A 17,280-nucleotide genomic window follows, 5' to 3' on the forward strand; every position below is an offset into this window, starting at 1 on the left:
AAGAACAACACTTGGTTTTGATCAAGATCAAGATCACACCCATGTGCTGTGGCTGCTGGGAAACGCTACAATGTGCCAGTAGAAAAAAATGCCACTAGCCCAGGTTCCAGGGGTAAAAGCTGGTAGAGATGCCATGAAGGGTCGCAAGGAAACAACCAGTGTTGTTGTTTGTTGGTTTCGAACGGTGGTCTGCAGCTTGGCAGGCGTCTAATCTAGGTGACACACCATCCACAACCCCCTGCACCTTCTAATGACAGTCAGTTTATATATCTAACATAACTTTAGAAACGTTGATATAACGTGTAAATGTGTAAACGTATTTGTGTACAATGCAAACAATTTCTTCAAAGTGCTGCATTGGAAGAACAGATTAAAAATGGAGTTAACTGTACATTAAACATAGAAGTATTTAGAGGTAAGAGTTGTGCGTACTTTAGCCTACATACTTCAAATAACACCAACAAAGCAAGAGCAGTTGAGGCTTCCTGAGACAAATACTCTACTCTGCAGACTATCTCCGTCTTGTTTCCCGACAGGGCAAACAAGGACTTAATGCCCTCTAACTCTCTCTCTGTCTTTCTGTCTCTCTCTAAACACATAATCCATCACAGTCACAAACAGCAGACGACTGCAGGTAGTCTTGTCTTTCTCCTGCCTGCGAGTGATATGGAGTAAATCTGCCACGGCATTAATGCAGCCGACTTGACTGGATAGAAAACTACAGTGTTTATTAGCTTTTTCAGATAAGGTGGTGGAGGAGGATTTCCTTCAAACATGGACACAGTGTGTTTGCTCCCTCCGCCGAGCACAATATATCAATATGTCTTTGATGTGGAGTTTACAAGGAAAGTTTGGGGGTAGGCTGAATTTCATATTCAGCACATCTTCTCTCCTCACAATAGTGCACTTGTTTTTTTTCGCTCTGAATGCAACGTTTGGATGGTTGGAGACTGGGTGTTTGAATGCGAGTGTCATACGCAGACTTGACTGCAATGTGTCAGAACCAAAGCCTGTCTCGCCTTTTCTATTTATAACTCATATCTGTCTCTCTAATACTTCAGCATACTGTAGGTGGAAAGATCTCAGAATGATGCAAATGTTTCTGGAAAACTCAAAATAATGAAAGATTATTATAAGAAGATGAAACCAATTGCTTCGTTATTTGAATAATCTATTGACTGAATCACTGTGACGTCGCTCTATCATCAACAATCTCCTCCAGGGGGTCATGGGGGGCTGGAGCCTATCCCAGGTGACATTGGACAAGAGGCGGGGTACACCCTGGACAGGTCGCCAGACTATCATAGGACTGACACATAGAGACAGATGACCATTCACACTCACATTCACACCTACAGATAATTTAGAGTAACCAGTTACCTACCCTGCATGTCTTTGGACTGTGGGAGGAAGCTGGAGTACCTGGAGTCTGGAGAAAACCCATATGGGAAGAACATGCAAACTCTGCACAGAAGGGCTCCCCCACCCTGGGTTCAAACCAGGAACCCTCTTGCTATGAGGTTACAATGCTAACCACTGTACCACTGTGCTACCTTTGCTTGTGTCTTTGATAAACCAAATCTACTGACACAGAAGCAAAGCAATGTACTGCTGTGGACAGGGACTGCAGCAAAATGTATTTTAGCCACCTAAAAAAGATCAATATCCGTTTAAGTGTACACTGTATTTGGAATATATTTAATGAATTACCTTACACACTAACTGATCGAGGCAATGGAGGACCAGCACTCCCCATGTTCTGCAAAGTAAAATCACTGTTTTTATTCATGGAGTCTGGTGGCTTTCAGATAATGGTCTCAGTTACCTGTCAGAGAGAGTGGTCGGACAGCAAGGTAAAGCGGTGATTTTTTGGGTTGGCCTTTTTTTTTAGGTGGCTAAAAACGTAACAACTGAGGCAGCATTTGTTCAGTGCCGTTTCACATTATGTAGACCAGTGGTTCCCAACTGGTTCAGCCTTGGGGTCCAGATTTCTCCTTAGTCTTTAGTTCAAGGTCCACGCAGTTTTTATATATTCAGCGATGCGTCATACATGGGTTTGGCCATGTCGTGGAGTTAGATTGCTGTCTCTTTCAAGTGGCTGTCTGTTAGTCACTCACTCTACAGCAGGAAATGGCACTTCAAAATAAAACCCTTCTGCCAGAAATTCACTGTACTTCAAAATAAGGTGTGTTTTTACAAGCTTGACACGTTTGCGAGTCACTCGCAGTCTATTCAAAATGGACTTGCGACCCACTTTTGGACCCCGACCCACCAGGGAACCACTGATGCAGACAACACTGAAAGTTACTAACATTGGGATTTGGTCTATGAATACTTTACTCTATAAAATAGTTTAAAACAATAAACATGAATATCACGATTTCACAAAACCATAACCCAGTAGAAAAGAAGATAAACACATATATTTGCCTTTTTGCTGATGGTTTTATAATGATATGAGAGGACACCTGTCTTTTAATATGAAGATACAGCCAGCAGCATGTTAGCTTAGCCTAGAAAAAGACTGGAGAGGCTTGTCATCGCCATATGGTTGCCAAGCAACTAGTGGTGACACCAGGAAATCAAAGCACCAGGCCAAGAAATAGTCTGACTAATGACCCTCACAATGTATTGTATTTACAATTACACCTAAACAAACAAGACAAAATATGTTAATTAATGAGTTTTAATTGGACTGGGGGGCAGTTGTTTTTTCATCCGTGGATAGAAATAGGCTAGCTGTTTCCTTCTGTTACCAGGCTTTGAACTAAGGGTAGCTAACTGGCTGCTAGCATCTATATTTTTCTATAAAAATAATAGATGATAAAATGATATAAAGATGTCTTATTATTCCTTTAAGTGATATCTTTAATTAGCTTGTAACTGTCCAATTCCAAAAGATTCACAGAGCCACAAATTAAAAAAGCCCCTCATCAACACACTTAAGAAACTGGAGACATCAAATATTTGGCATTTCTGCTGAATACATGACTTAAATAACTAATACATTACCAAAATAGTTGCAGATTAATCATCTGTCAACTGACTAATTGAGTATTTAACTAATCTTCTCAGCTCTAAATTTGGTGAGCAGATTCAAATCCTAATCTTAGCCCCTGGACCTTGTTTTATCATTTAAAAGGACCACGAATAAGTCAACATGGAAAACCAAGTGCTCAACAAACGCTTTGGAGAAGCTCCAGTTATTACGAATCACGATGCAGAGCACGGCCACCCACAGTTGGCAGATGGGTTGGTGCAGCTTTGCCAGGCCTGAAAGCGTCCAGCCGGTGTATTAGTCACCTGCCAGTCAGCGCTGGGTCGAGGCCAGAAATGGAGAAGCTTGACTGTCAGCGCTAAACATGCTACAGTCACAAACACCAGATATTACCTTTCAGACCTCTACAGGCAGGAAGCCGTGGCCACAGAGTGACATCTCTGTGTTGTAGCAGGCACAGACTATTCTGCTGAATTAGTTGTGCTTTTTAAGGAAAGAGAGGTAAGAGGATTTGACTCCTTTACAGTGCACCACGTGTGACCAATACCTCCTCACACCTCCAATGATGGGATATTTCCTTTGATCCACAAGAGCAGAGATGATTCAGATCTCTTCCTCTGGTCTTACATTACACAAAGGCAAAGGCAGGATGGGGGAAGGGGAATAGGAGAGGATGCAAATGTGTGGTAGGAAAGAAAGGTGATAAAACTTAAGGAAGCGAGACAAGTGATATAACCATGATGTGGTGAAGCACCAGAAATGAGATGAGATTATTTATGGCATTACGAGAGCATGAAATAGAATCGGGCAGCGGGTTATTTGTGCTGCACCCCGATCCTGATCTTTAATGGACAAAAAGACTGAAAGATAAAGTCAGAAAGAGATCATTTTCAGTCACAAAAAAATCGAAATACCCGTCTGTCCTCTTGCAGTTCAAAGGGTGGGGGGAAATGATATATGTTACGCAATGTATCACACACACAGGTGAGGGGAGTGTGGGCTACAGAGTGCACTACATGACAGTCAATTACAGGTTTTCAGGCTCTGTTATGGCAGGGAAATGACTCCCCTCGGAAGTCTTGGGAATGAAAGAAACATTTCCCTCAAATGCAAAACAACAGTGCAAGATCAGGACCTGTGTTCATGAAAACAGTTATTTATCAAAAGTAAAGTCCTTCGTTTTTACTCCTACTTACATGTTTGAAAATAAAAATTTACTATGATCTAAAATGCTTTTATATTTGAAAGATTTCTGTTAAGTGAGTTAAGAGATGCTAGATGTCTGCAGTGCAGACAGCTTCTGAGACATGTCTGATGAATAATACATTAGCTGAAGCAATATGTATGATTCAGAACAGCCTATTATTTGCATTTGATTTGAACATTTGATAGGATGTTACACAGCTTTTTTATTGTTACTTTTTTTTTTTAAATTTGGGAGTGCAAACATCAAGAGCAGACACTTTCCATGTAGCGTCATTGTCTAAACGGTCAGTGTGGTACTCAATTCTCCTTATTACTGCCATGTGATTTAGAGCAGCTGCACAATTTCTCAAAACTGGAGCAGGAAAAAATCCCAATGCATACATTTATACGTTATACACATATCAGTTTGTGATTGATTTAATGGATTTTTCTTAATTTGACATGTTAATTGACACTGGATACCTTAAGGACCATTAACTGAACTTGAAAAAAAAAGGAACATATGGCAGGCGCAGAGTAAATCCTTGCCCCTGATTGACTATTCTTGCTAAGAGCATGCATGTGATTAATCATGTGATCACTTGAGAGTTGCTCTTGCACTTTGCTGTAAATATGAGTGAGGAGCTTAATAAATGTGGCTTATTGCTCGCACTCAGCGAAAAAGGTTTTTACCCCTAAATTAGCTCTTTAGAGAATTCTTCAGTGCAATTCTCAGAGGTTTGATAAATAAGGGCCCGGGACCTGAATTCATACAACTAACAAGAATTACACTTAAGAATGCTCAAGTATTTATACTATAAATGTATAAATAGGGATAAAATAACAGGAAATCCACAAGCTAACTGGGTTGCAGATGGATCCCATGTCAAATTTCAGTTGTTTTCTTTTGATATTTTTCACTTATTTCTCTGTGTTTTGCTTCATTCATGGGTTGCTGGTGCTTAAAGGTGCTTTGGTTAGTTAGAGCTGCAGAGTAATCCACACAGATGAAGACTAAAATCTTGATACTGACTAGCTTAAAGCTGATAGGCCACATATATCCTCCTGAGACCCAGACTTTTGTTTGGTATGCATTTTTAATTTGTCCTAGCTATTTGGGATTAGTAGGACCTGATAAGTATAAGAAACTAAACATTGCCAGCGATAGGTAAGTCTAAGGGTGCATTCACATCAGGATAGTCCGGGGGACTCGGTTCAAAGGGGCGGGGAATGCTGAAACATTTCACACCTTCATTTGGTTCGGTTCACTTTCACATTGCACTTTTTAAAGCAGACCAAACTGCCCAGACAACGTCAAGCAGTTACGACACCTGCTCGTTTGGGGGCGGTATTACCGAAACAACCACTGACCAGGAAGAAAAAAAGCATGAGAAAGAAGAAAACCCGGCTCATTGATTGGCCAGGACCAAAAACAGAAATCCGTCCCCTTCAGCCGGCTTGGTCACCACAAAAACAATGGTGCAACACCAAATTTATTCTGTCTTGGGGTTTCTGTTTTTAGTACTCCACGTCCGCCCATGAGACATTTTCCACCTTTTTCTTTTTTCTTAACCTATGTTTCTCCTGGTACCCGCTATTGGCTTTGTTTTTTTTGCTACCCAAAAATGCACTGCGCTCTATGTGACTTCCTTCCTTTGGTTCACTTCCTCTCTTTGGTTCTCTGGATAGTCCGTTTGCATTTCCCACTGTAAGCGAACCGCACCAGGGTTCACTTACAAGTGAACAGAGAACCCCAGTTTTCTAGCTGACCAAGGTTCGCTCATTTGGTCCCCACCAGAGTTCGAATGAGTGTTCACACCACTCCAAACAAACCGAACTATCCGTAGGTGAACCAGGGTTCGTTTAAAGCTGACCAAATAGCGCCGGTGTGAATGTGTCCTTAATGTCCTCAAACATGACAACAATTAATCAATTGCCCAATGTCTTCAAACCAGTACTTCCTAATTAACAGCATCTTAGCCTTTTACTGTTGCTAAAATTGGTCAAATTTGTTGACACATCAAACTACAAACATGTACTTTTGTGTTGGGATCGGCTGCAGTCTGACTTGGCAGAGATGGCTGCCATCTTGTTTTTACACGGATTAGTGTATTGTGCTCTTACTACCACTAGATGGCACAAAAAAAGTGTCCACAAACGAGGACAACAGGTCTAAGTAAAGTAGAATGAAGTATAAGGTCAAGTAAACCCAAAATGTGATGTCCTCATATGAGGACACAGGGTGTATGGAAGATTTAAGATGCAAAAACTGATGTGTTATACTGGAAAAGAGACATGAAAAGAAAACCAGATGAAGGAGAAACATCAGGGAAATCATACAGGAAGGAGATTTAGAACCAAATTAACGATTGAAATTGAATGCAATTGCATACAAACTAGTGCCAGCTTTTTTCTTGTTGTTTGCACCCATGATAAATGCAAAAAGTGATGTAACATTAGATGTCCAAGTCAAATGCAAATAGTAAGCTAAAGCTATCCTGTTCTGAATAAGTGACACAGTTCAATGATTCTGTGCAAGCAGAGATGTTTCCAGTCCACTGGCTGTAACAACATACAACACTGGAGCTGTGATCCAGGGATTTTTAACACAACCTGAACATGCCCCGAAGTGGAAACTGCGTTCACAGTTACAGTTTCTATGCCTGCTAAACCACAAGTGTGAGCAGCAACTAGGTGTGGACTCTTCAGCACTCTGTCACACTGTGTCGATAAACTGAGACGTCAGCTTGAGGTCTTTTCATAGGCTTAGAGACACTGCATAGATTAAAACTCAGTGATAGGTTTTAATCGGTCAGTAATTAATGATTGATTTGCATGTTGGTCTCTAGAGCTACAGCGTCTCAGGTAATCAAACAGCAGTTAATGATGTCTTCTGCTTCATCATGATACATATTCTCGTGTGTATACATATCTACGTGTGGTGATCCTATCAGGAAACAAAGCATCTGTTTCAGTATGTGTCTCATGCAACGTCACATCTCCCTCTCGGGTGTTAACGCTTTGTTCAGAGTTGTCAGATTAGCAGCTGAGTGTGGGCGTTCAGAGGACACTCACCACAAGAGAGAGAGGCCTCTTCCATGACACCACTCCGATCAGTCCAGAGAGCAGCACCTGGGAGACAAGACCCAAAACAGATGCTGTAAGAGGTGAGTGATACTGACAAGTCTGTGTAAACAAAGATGTGCTAAAAACAAAAGTTATAGTTTATAATAATAACACTAGAATCACCAAGAGAATTACTGGGATCTGGAAAATGAGGTGATAAATAGTTTGATGGTGCAAGAAACAGAAGCAGTCTGATGATCTCACAGGTTTTAAATCTTTTGTGATACTGATGTGTGACTTCGTTACAGTGTTGGCACTTGGACACTGGCGAAGGCAACTCCCACCTTAGATTCATAGTTATGAAACCCATTTTTAATGACAAATGAACACCTACTCTAAGTTGACTATATATGTATTTCCTGTATGTCTTTGTCCATTTGAGCTATGCTAGCAGCTTGGCTCCAGGGATGGTGATGTCAATCTGTCAGCAGTCGGTCCACCACTTGGGTCTAAAATATCTCAACAATTACCAGACCAGTTGTCATGAAATTTCGTGCAAGCATTCATTGTCCTAGACTGTGATTCCCTGACTTTTTATATAGCCCTTTTTCATCCAAATAAGCGTGTGTATGGGTTTTTTTAAAACACATGTAAACCCCCTAGAAGTTTTTTTTTTTTTCTTTGTTTTTTGCCGAGTCACGTTCGATGTCACGGACAGGCCAGAGAACAAGTAAACAATAAAAAGGAGCATGGAGGCCTATGAAAACTTAATGATGGTTACTTTTTAGATATCGCTTACTTACTCAATCTCTCTTTGGTGCAGACTTGTTTGAATCAATATTTGAGTGCTACTTGGGTGGAGATGGATGGTACTTTGTGGTGGCGTGTCATTGCATCTCGCCGATAAAGGAGCAAGAATTACCCTTTCAACTGGGTATTGTGTTTCCATTAACACCAATTGGGGCCAGAGCCGATAAATACCCGTGACTACTGCATTGTCATTTGACCCGGGTATGAATTGCAATTGAAACCTTTCCCATTGCATTAAAAAGCCAAGTGTTGGCAGGTGTTAGTAGTTTTTTTTTTTTGTGGGAAAGGGGCTCTACAGTGCCACCATTTGGTCCAAAGTTCACTTTAGTTTCACTAAATTTTGTCTTAATGCTAATTAGCATACAGTACAGGCCAAAAGTTTGGACACACCTTCTCATTCAATGCGTTTTCTTTGTTTTCATGACTATTTACATTGTAGATTCTCACTGAAGGCATCAAAACTATGAATGAACACATGTGGAGTTATGTACTTAACAAAAAAAGGTGAAATAACTGAAAACATGTTTTATATTCTAGTTTCTTCAAAATAGCCACCCTTTGCTCTGATTACTGCTTTGCACACTCTTGGCATTCTCTCCATGAGCTTCAAGAGGTAGTCACCTGAAATGGTTTTCCAACAGTCTTGAAGGAGTTCCCAGAGGTGTTTAGCACTTGTTGGCCCCTTTGCCTTCACTCTGCGGTCCAGCTCACCCCAAACCATCTCGATTGGGTTCAGGTCCGGTGACTGTGGAGGCCAGGTCATCTGCCGCAGCACTCCATCACTCTCCTTCTTGGTCAAATAGCCCTTACACAGCCTGGAGGTGTGTTTGGGGTCATTGTCCTGTTGAAAAATAAATGATCGTCCAACTAAACGCAAACCGGATGGGATGGCATGTCGCTGCAGGATGCTGTGGTAGCCATGCTGGTTCAGTGTGCCTTCAATTTTGAATAAATCCCCAACAGTGTCACCAGCAAAACACCCCCACACCATCACACCTCCTCCTCCATGCTTCACAGTGGGAACCAGGCATGTGGAATCCATCCGTTCACCTTTTCTGCGTCTCACAAAGACACGGCGGTTGGAACCAAAGATCTCAAATTTGGACTCATCAGACCAAAGCACAGATTTCCACTGGTCTAATGTCCATTCCTTGTGTTTCTTGGCCCAAACAAATCTCTTCTGTTTGTTGCCTCTCCTTAGCAGTGGTTTCCTAGCAGCTATTTGACCATGAAGGCCTGATTCGCGCAGTCTCCTCTTAACAGTTGTTCTAGAGATGGGTCTGCTGCTAGAACTCTGTGTGGCATTCATCTGGTCTCTGATCTGAGCTGCTGTTAACTTGCGATTTCTGAGGCTGGTGACTCGGATGAACTTATCCTCAGAAGCAGAGGTGACTCTTGGTCTTCCTTTCCTGGGTCGGTCCTCATGTGTGCCAGTTTTATTGTAGCGCTTGATGGTTTTTGCGACTCCACTTGGGGACACATTTAAAGTTTTTGCAATTTTCCGGACTGACTGACCTTCATTTCTTAAAGTAATGATGGCCACTCGTTTTTCTTTAGTTAGCTGATCTGTTCTTGCCATAATATGAATTTTAACAGTTGTCCAATAGGGCTGTCGGCTGTGTATTAACCTGACTTCTGCACAACACAACTGATGGTCCCAACCCCATTGATAAAGCAAGAAATTCCACTAATTAACCCTGATAAGGCACACCTGTGAAGTGGAAACCATTTCAGGTGACTACCTCTTGAAGCTCATGGAGAGAATGCCAAGAGTGTGCAAAGCAGTAATCAGAGCAAAGGGTGGCTATTTTGGAGAAACTATAATATAAAACATGTTTTCAGTTATTTCACCTTTTTTTGTTAAGTACATAACTCCACATGTGTTCATTCATAGTTTTGATGCCTTCAGTGAGAATCTACAATGTAAATAGTCATGAAAATAAAGAAAACGCATTGAATGAGAAGGTGTGTCCAAACTTTTGGCCTGTACTGTATGTTAGCATGCTAACATGATAAACTACAATGGTAAACATAGTAAACATTACACCTGCTTAACATATTCATATTAGCACTGTCGTTGTGAGATAATGTGTGCCACAGTGGAGCCTCTCATAGCTGCTAGCATGACTGTAAACTCTCAGGCTCATTTTCTCAACATTATCTAAGGAAAGGGGATTATAGTATGTTTTAGTGCCATTTTAAGAGACCAAATTAAGTGGTTTGCATATGCGGCTAATCTTTTGGCTTGTTTATAGGAAAGTACAAAATTAACAATAGCAACTAAATTGACGGACAAAAGTACACAAATAATTAAAGCTTTAATGAACCAAAATTGCCTCATGTTATTCACAGTCACAACAGAAAAACACACAGCAATTAAAATTGCATCTTCTAGTCTTTTCAGTCAGTTTCACTCGTCCTCTGACACACAAAAACAGACTTTCAATATGGGATTCACTTTTGTGGTTTCTCTGGCAAACACACTCTGATTGGAAAGATCATCTGCATGATGGGCTGAGTAATACACAGATCAGGTGGGAGCTGTCGCTCTTGTTTGGCAATTCTGCGCCCATCTGCCGTCAGATTTGTCACCGATGTTTCAATGTGGATTTCTTTGTCAAGTGCTCACCATGTATTCACAGGCTCACTCTTCCACAGCGTATTTTCCCTTTAGCTGGAAACAAATGAACAACACAATCCTGTAGTTTGAGGTGGTTACAGAAAACCGAACGCAGTGAGCTTTCCGAGGACTGTAATGTGCGTAAGTGTGATGACACATCTTTTCACAGTTGGTTAGGCTTTTAAAAGCTATTCTAATGTGTTCCCAGCTTCTTACAAGTGTGATTCACTCCTCACTCAACCTGATCCACCACCCAGAAAACTCTGCATAAACTTCTCGTTTCATTTGACTGCTGCCAGCGACCGAAAAGAATTATAAGGGCTGCTGAAAGTAGACTGTTTGGTCCCTGCATTCATTTATTTTTCTACTTCTGTAATAACAAACAGATGTAATTTGACAGCTCAGACTAATACTTGAGCCACAGTTTGGACGGCGAACGACAAATGAATCACCTCCCTTGTGATTTGTTACAGGAGGCTTTATTTATTTAGGAAGTCTCACTTAGATTTCTATTTCTATCACAAGACAGACTTGAAAACCATCTATATAAATGCGAAACATCACAACAAGACGTCACAGTCACACAAAGCAATCATCTCACACAGACTGCACGCTACACTAATTTAAACCGTCAGAAACATTATTATTATATCAGTTAGTCAAACCCTCAGAGAAATGTATGCCTCCAACTTCAGTTTGTGAACATATAACTCACTTGTTTACATAATACACTTTTATTAAGGCTTAAAGTTATGCATATTTAAGGGAATAGCGACTTAGAGTGACAGGCTGTCTGCGAGGCGTCACCACAGTCTGAGTCAGATCCATCCTTCACTCTTCTACAGCTCCTCTCATCCAAATATGGACACCTCTGGCTCCAAAATACCCAAAGATTTTTCTGTTTAGTAGATGTCTTCAGTAAATTGAGTTGCACTGTGTTTTAAAGATGGTGAATTACTGTTGAGTTTTGCAGGACATTTTTCTATATAACCACATTCATAAGTTCACATTATGGTATAATGTATCAATTATCATGGACAGCATGGAGTAGGAACATCAAAGCTTTGTGCTCTTGTCAAAAGCAAAGTGAAGGATATGAGAAATAATACATAAAAGATGTCAATGACTGTCACTACTGTGACAGTAGCCGTGAATTATACCTGTTTTCTATGAGCTTTATGCTGATATTTCATTCCATTAATCCATTTTCTAAACCACATAATAATATAAAGAATCAAAGTGGGCTGCAGCCTATTCCTGCACATATTAGGCTGAAAGTTTACAATAAGAACTATAATACTAAAAGTATACTGTAAGCGCAACTAATATACAGTAAGCTCTGTTGGTAGAAAATAAAAAGAATGTTGTCCAAAGAAAAATGACATGTATTGTGCCCAGTGTGGATTTCTTGGATTTCAGTGTGGAGGTTGTAATTGTAACCATGACAACAAAACTCCCCTAATCTTAACAAAGGTGTAATTTCAACCAAATCCGTGGTGTTTTTCCAACGTTAACAAAGTACTTACTTGAAATTGAAGCAAAACTTAGCTAGAGTGTTGCCATTAAACTGATTTCAGTCAGGAACACTTTAGTTAAAGAAAACTTTATTCTCATTTGCACTCTTATATTTGGCGGTATGGCTCTGTTCTCGGGCCTTGCTGCCTTTCCTCTGGCCTACACAGAAAGCCTCTCCTACATGCCTTTGTGGAAAGCCTAAGGCAGAGACAGCACACCTCTCTGCCCTTCCACGTGCTTACGTGGAAAGCCTTAAGACAGAGAGCACACCTCTCTGCCCTTCCACGTGCTTACGTGGAAAGCCTTAAGACAGAGAGAGCACACTTCTCTGCCCTTCCACATGCTTATGTGGAAAGCCTTAAGACAGAGAGAGCATACCTCTTCGCCCTTCCACATGCTTATGTGGAAAGCCTTAAGACAGAGAGCACACCTCTCTGCCCTTCCACATGCTTATGTGGAAAGCCTTAAGACAGAGAGAGCATACCTCTTCGCCCTTCCACATGCTTACGTGGAAAGCCTTAAGACAGAGAGCACACCTCTTCGCCCTTCCCCATGCTTATGTGGAAAGCCTTAAGACAGAGAGAGCACACTTCTCTGCCCTTCCATGTGCTTATGTGGAAAGCCTTAAGACAGAGAGAGCATACCTCTCTGCCCTTCCACATGCTTACGTGGAAAGCCTTAAGACAGAGAGAGCACACTTCTCTGCCCTTCCACATGCTTACGTGGAAAGCCTTAAGACAGAGAGAGCACACCTCTCTGCCCTTCCACATGCAAACAAGGAAAGCCTGAGGTAAAGAGAGCACACCTCCCTGCCCTTCCATGCGCCTATATGAAAAGTCTAAGGCAGGGAGAGCAGCAGCAAAGAGCCCCCAGGAACAGAACAGAGCAGCATCAGTGACAAACAGAAATGACATTGATAAGTCAGACACAGCATGAAAAGGAGGAGCTGGGGTGGAGGCAGGTTGCAAAGTAGCTTGCAGAGGAAGCAGCAACAGTAGGCAGGCCAGAGCAGTTTCTTTTTCAACAGTGATGGCACTGTGATGCAGTGATTAGGAAGGTTGAGGACCCTTCTGTGCAGAGTTTGCATGTTCTCCTTGTGTCAGCGTGGGTTTTCTCTGGTTTCTTCAGCTTCCTCCCACAGTCCAAAGACATGCAGGTTAGAAAATTGCCTGTAGGTGTGAATGTGAGTGTGAGTGATCATCTGTCATTATATGACAGCCCTGTGATAGTCTGGTAATCTGTCCAAGATGTACCCTAAATCTTGCCCAATGTCAGCAGGGCTTCAGCCCTCACCCTCTCGACCCTTAAGAGGGTAAGCGGTACCAGAAAATGGAATGGATTCGTGGCGGCATCTGGAGGCAGAGACATAATTTGGTGGACTTCTTGTGTTACTACCATGGTGACTTCATCAGACTGTCTCTCAGGACTTATTGGTGCTGCAGGTTTTTCCATTAGCACTGATTTTCTTTTAGATTTTGTGCTCCACCTACCTGGAACCAGTTACTCTGCAGTCTGATGCGTCGGCTGAAATGAAACAATTGAGGTTATCTGGGCCCATCTTGTTGAGAAGTCTGTGGTTGCCTCTAATACTTACTACTCCCATTCTGTTATTGAGCTGTCCATTTGATTTAAACTGTTTGTTTTTTCGTAACGATGTCACACTAAACAGCAGATGTTTTTTAAACGAGATGCCTGATTTAATTAAATTTAGATTTGAGAAAACAACCTATTGATTTTCTCAGCACGCCTCACTCTGGGCGTGGTGTTGCATTTTTACAGTGCTTGCTACTGTAGGTGTGAATTCGCGAATCATCGCAATGTGTGTGAACAAAGGGTACTCATAGCCTCCAGCGCTCTATTTCTCCATGGTCTCTCTCTCTGTGCCTTTCACCCTTCTTCACCCTCCATTAAACACCAACATGCTCTCCCCATTTCCCCTCATCTTGCTCTCCTTCCCTGCCTTCACTTTTCTTGATATCTGCTCTTTCTCTCCTCCAGTTTTGCTACCGTTCCCTTTCCAATTTCTCCCTGTATCACACTCCATCTCTGTATTTCTTGCTCCTGCTCTGCACCCACACAATCACAGTATATGTCTGCACTTACACACTCGCTTTAACTACTCTCTATCCAGGCTTCTTTTTTCTATTTCCCTCTCCATCTTGTTCCACTCTCTAGTCAATCTTCCACTTCTTCACTCACCTTGATACCGACAGGATCTGCCGAATGGGATGTCAATATTTCATTTGCAACACACGGGCGCGCGCGCACACACACACACACACACACACACACACACACACACACACACACACACACACACACACACACCTGGATTAGAAAGGGTAAGGTTGGTGCTATTTTATTTTTTTTTAAAAATCCTTTTAGAATTATCAGCAAGTTACACTAAAAGTCAGAACCAACAATAAATCTATCCCACAACGTATTAGTGTCTGTGTTGTCTGATGATGCCTCAGTGCCATCAAACTCCATCATCATCTAAAAACTATAAAAAACATATTTAAGCCAAACACGTGGAGTGTTCTGGTCTTTTTACTGAGATTTAATGGTTATAGTAACATAAGAATAAGATACATTCCTGTGTTCCTGATTTTAGATCAAAGGCTAGGACCACTTTGCGCTTTCATTTAAGCACAGTTCAGACCAAAGATTCGCAATGAGACGAAACCATTTTAGAATGTTGCAGAGAAAAGTTGCAGAGGTGTGAACTGGCCACTCTGAGCTCCACTCCACTCCACTGGCTGATGGTGTCACCTACAACTCAACTGGTCAAGTCATCAGCGGCTGGTTTTAGAGCGCAAAGCACGTCACCTGTTTGTACACCAATGGACTTGTAATCAAGTCCGCTGGTCAAGTCAAAATGATCGAAAATGCTGTGTTTATCTGATCAAGCAGGTGCTCCGTCCCTGTTGAGCCCTCTGTTTCTGTTCTCACGCTGTGCTGATGAATACAGTCCATCTGATGCTCGTTTTGTTCATGTTTTTTGCTGTTTCATTACTACTACTACAAGTACAACTGTAGCCACTATCTCACTATCACTTTCCTCATGCATATTTTAAGAAGCTACAAATTATATTCAGCCACAAAATGAGCCTGAAAAGCTGAAAATCAAAATGGAAGTACAGAGAGTTGTTGCATAGAGATGATACACCGTCTCATCTAGTTGCACTGGTGTGAACCTGTTTTTAGACGTTGCAGATCGGCGCATTGCAAGTAGTTGCCTGTTTCAACTCGCCTCGCTGTGAATCTTTGGTCCGAATTGACTTTAGGCTGTCACGATATCAGATTTTCACGACATGATTATTATGGCCAAGGAGTTCATGATAACGTTATGATCACAATATCTGTAAAGTTAGTAGATTATAATATAATGTTTTCTTTAGTGTATAATCACATGAAAATAAAAATTGTTGTGTTTTCGTTACCTTAGAATGAGCCGTTTCAGTTCCTCATCTACAGAGATTGCCACGTTGCACCACCATGTTGCTGAAGAAGCCCAGAATGGACAAACCAAACACTGGCTCTAGATACGACCCTTCACATTTTTATTTTAGCCACTGTTGTTGGCAGCCCCTCTGTGACCAGCAGTGTCAGAAAAACACTGTGTTTTTTTCACTGTGAAACTATTTTATCCAGTGTTTTTACTAGTTTAAATCACCGGGTCCGTTTGCTGTTGAGAGGAAGAGACGTCTGCAGATAATTCAGAAAGATCTCAGCTGGTTGCAATGTGCAGTCCTCACCACTATATGCCACTGTATCCCCCTAAATCCTACACACTGAACCTTTAACTTTGTTTACTGTGCTTCATTGTCCCTTTTCTGGCAAAGGAATTAAACTCACAACACCAGTGTAAGGAGACAGAGAGACTCTGTAACAAAAGCACACAAAAACAGCAATTACACTTAATTGATAGTGAAAAGGCGACCAGATGGCACTGGGGGAGGGAAACAAATCAAGAACAGAGAGGAGCAGATATGATTTAAGAGGAGCTGGACTGTTTACACAATATTATCATAAGTATATTATTAACATGGTTTCAGTATTTAAATTTTTTAAATATCACAGTTACTGTCCATACCTGTTTATCATTAAACCCCTATAGTTGTTTTATTCTGATGTTTGTTCCTCGGAATTTGTTATTGTGAAATCTCTGACTTTTCATATGCTTCCAGTTGCAGTCGGATCCACGGTAATGCCTAGATATCACCAGAATAAAGCCCGTAATGTCCACTGGGTGCAATTATGTTGCTGTCAGGCTCCACTGCGACTGCCAGAGACAATCTACAGCCATTCTAGCTGGTGTGCCAATGTCTGCTGTCTGCCATTACAGTATTTCACTTTCTTTATAAGCTGGGTCTATTTTTGCCAAAGAACTTATTTTAATTACTTTGTTCTTTTTGTTCGGTCACTTCTCCCCCAGTCTGTGAAGACTGCAAAAAACTGCTCCAGTTTTCCTTTTGCCAATAGACACTTGTTAGGAAATACACAGTAGAAAAAATGAAGATAGCACATTGCACAGCTATCTGAAACAAGTAAGAAATGGCTGCAAAGTTGCAATGTGGCTGCCCAAGTACAGGTATAAACTGCAGCAGGCAGCAGGACACAGAGGCTTGTATTAAGCCTGTGTTACTGCAGGTAACATTCACCGTCTCCATGCACTGCGACAAGGAGTCCAGAGATGTCCAGAGTGTCACCATTACCTCTCTTTCTCTGCGGTGCTGTTCCTGGCAGCAGAGAGCAAATGCACTGCACCGTGCACAATCAAGGTTGAACTGAGCTCCTGCCATAATGCAGCTCCTGGTTTCTTATCCAACTATTTCAGTCTCAGCAGAGATTTCCATAATTATGCAACCTGAGGTAGCTCAACTCATGTTATTCCTTACAGGAATTGAAAAGCTCCATGGGCAAATGACTGTAAGGGAGTGATGCATGGCGTCCTTTAAGTTTGCTGCACCTGAGTTTGTGTATTTGGTGTTAACAATATTCACTTCAGGGTTGGTGTGATAAAGTGGAGAAAGGGAATTTGCTTCAGTTAACACAATATGTTGAATTTGCATAATCAAGTATC

At 41.5% G+C, this 17,280-nt stretch overlaps 1 protein-coding gene across 2 annotated transcripts in view; it reads right to left on the minus strand.

Moving 5' to 3' along the window:
- fam189a1 (family with sequence similarity 189 member A1) overlaps positions 1–17,280 on the minus strand; it is a 159,645-nt gene that overhangs the window by 81,272 nt on the left and 61,093 nt on the right. For both annotated transcript variants that reach the window (XM_033630164.2, XM_033630155.2), the window contains exon 2: positions 7,259–7,315. In XM_033630164.2, coding sequence (XP_033486055.1) covers positions 7,259–7,315 — 57 coding nt within the window. The remainder of the gene's footprint in view (positions 1–7,258; positions 7,316–17,280) is intronic.

Source organism: Epinephelus lanceolatus, chromosome 2 (genome assembly GCF_041903045.1).
Source record: "Epinephelus lanceolatus isolate andai-2023 chromosome 2, ASM4190304v1, whole genome shotgun sequence".
Lineage (NCBI taxonomy): Eukaryota > Metazoa > Chordata > Actinopteri > Perciformes > Serranidae > Epinephelus > Epinephelus lanceolatus.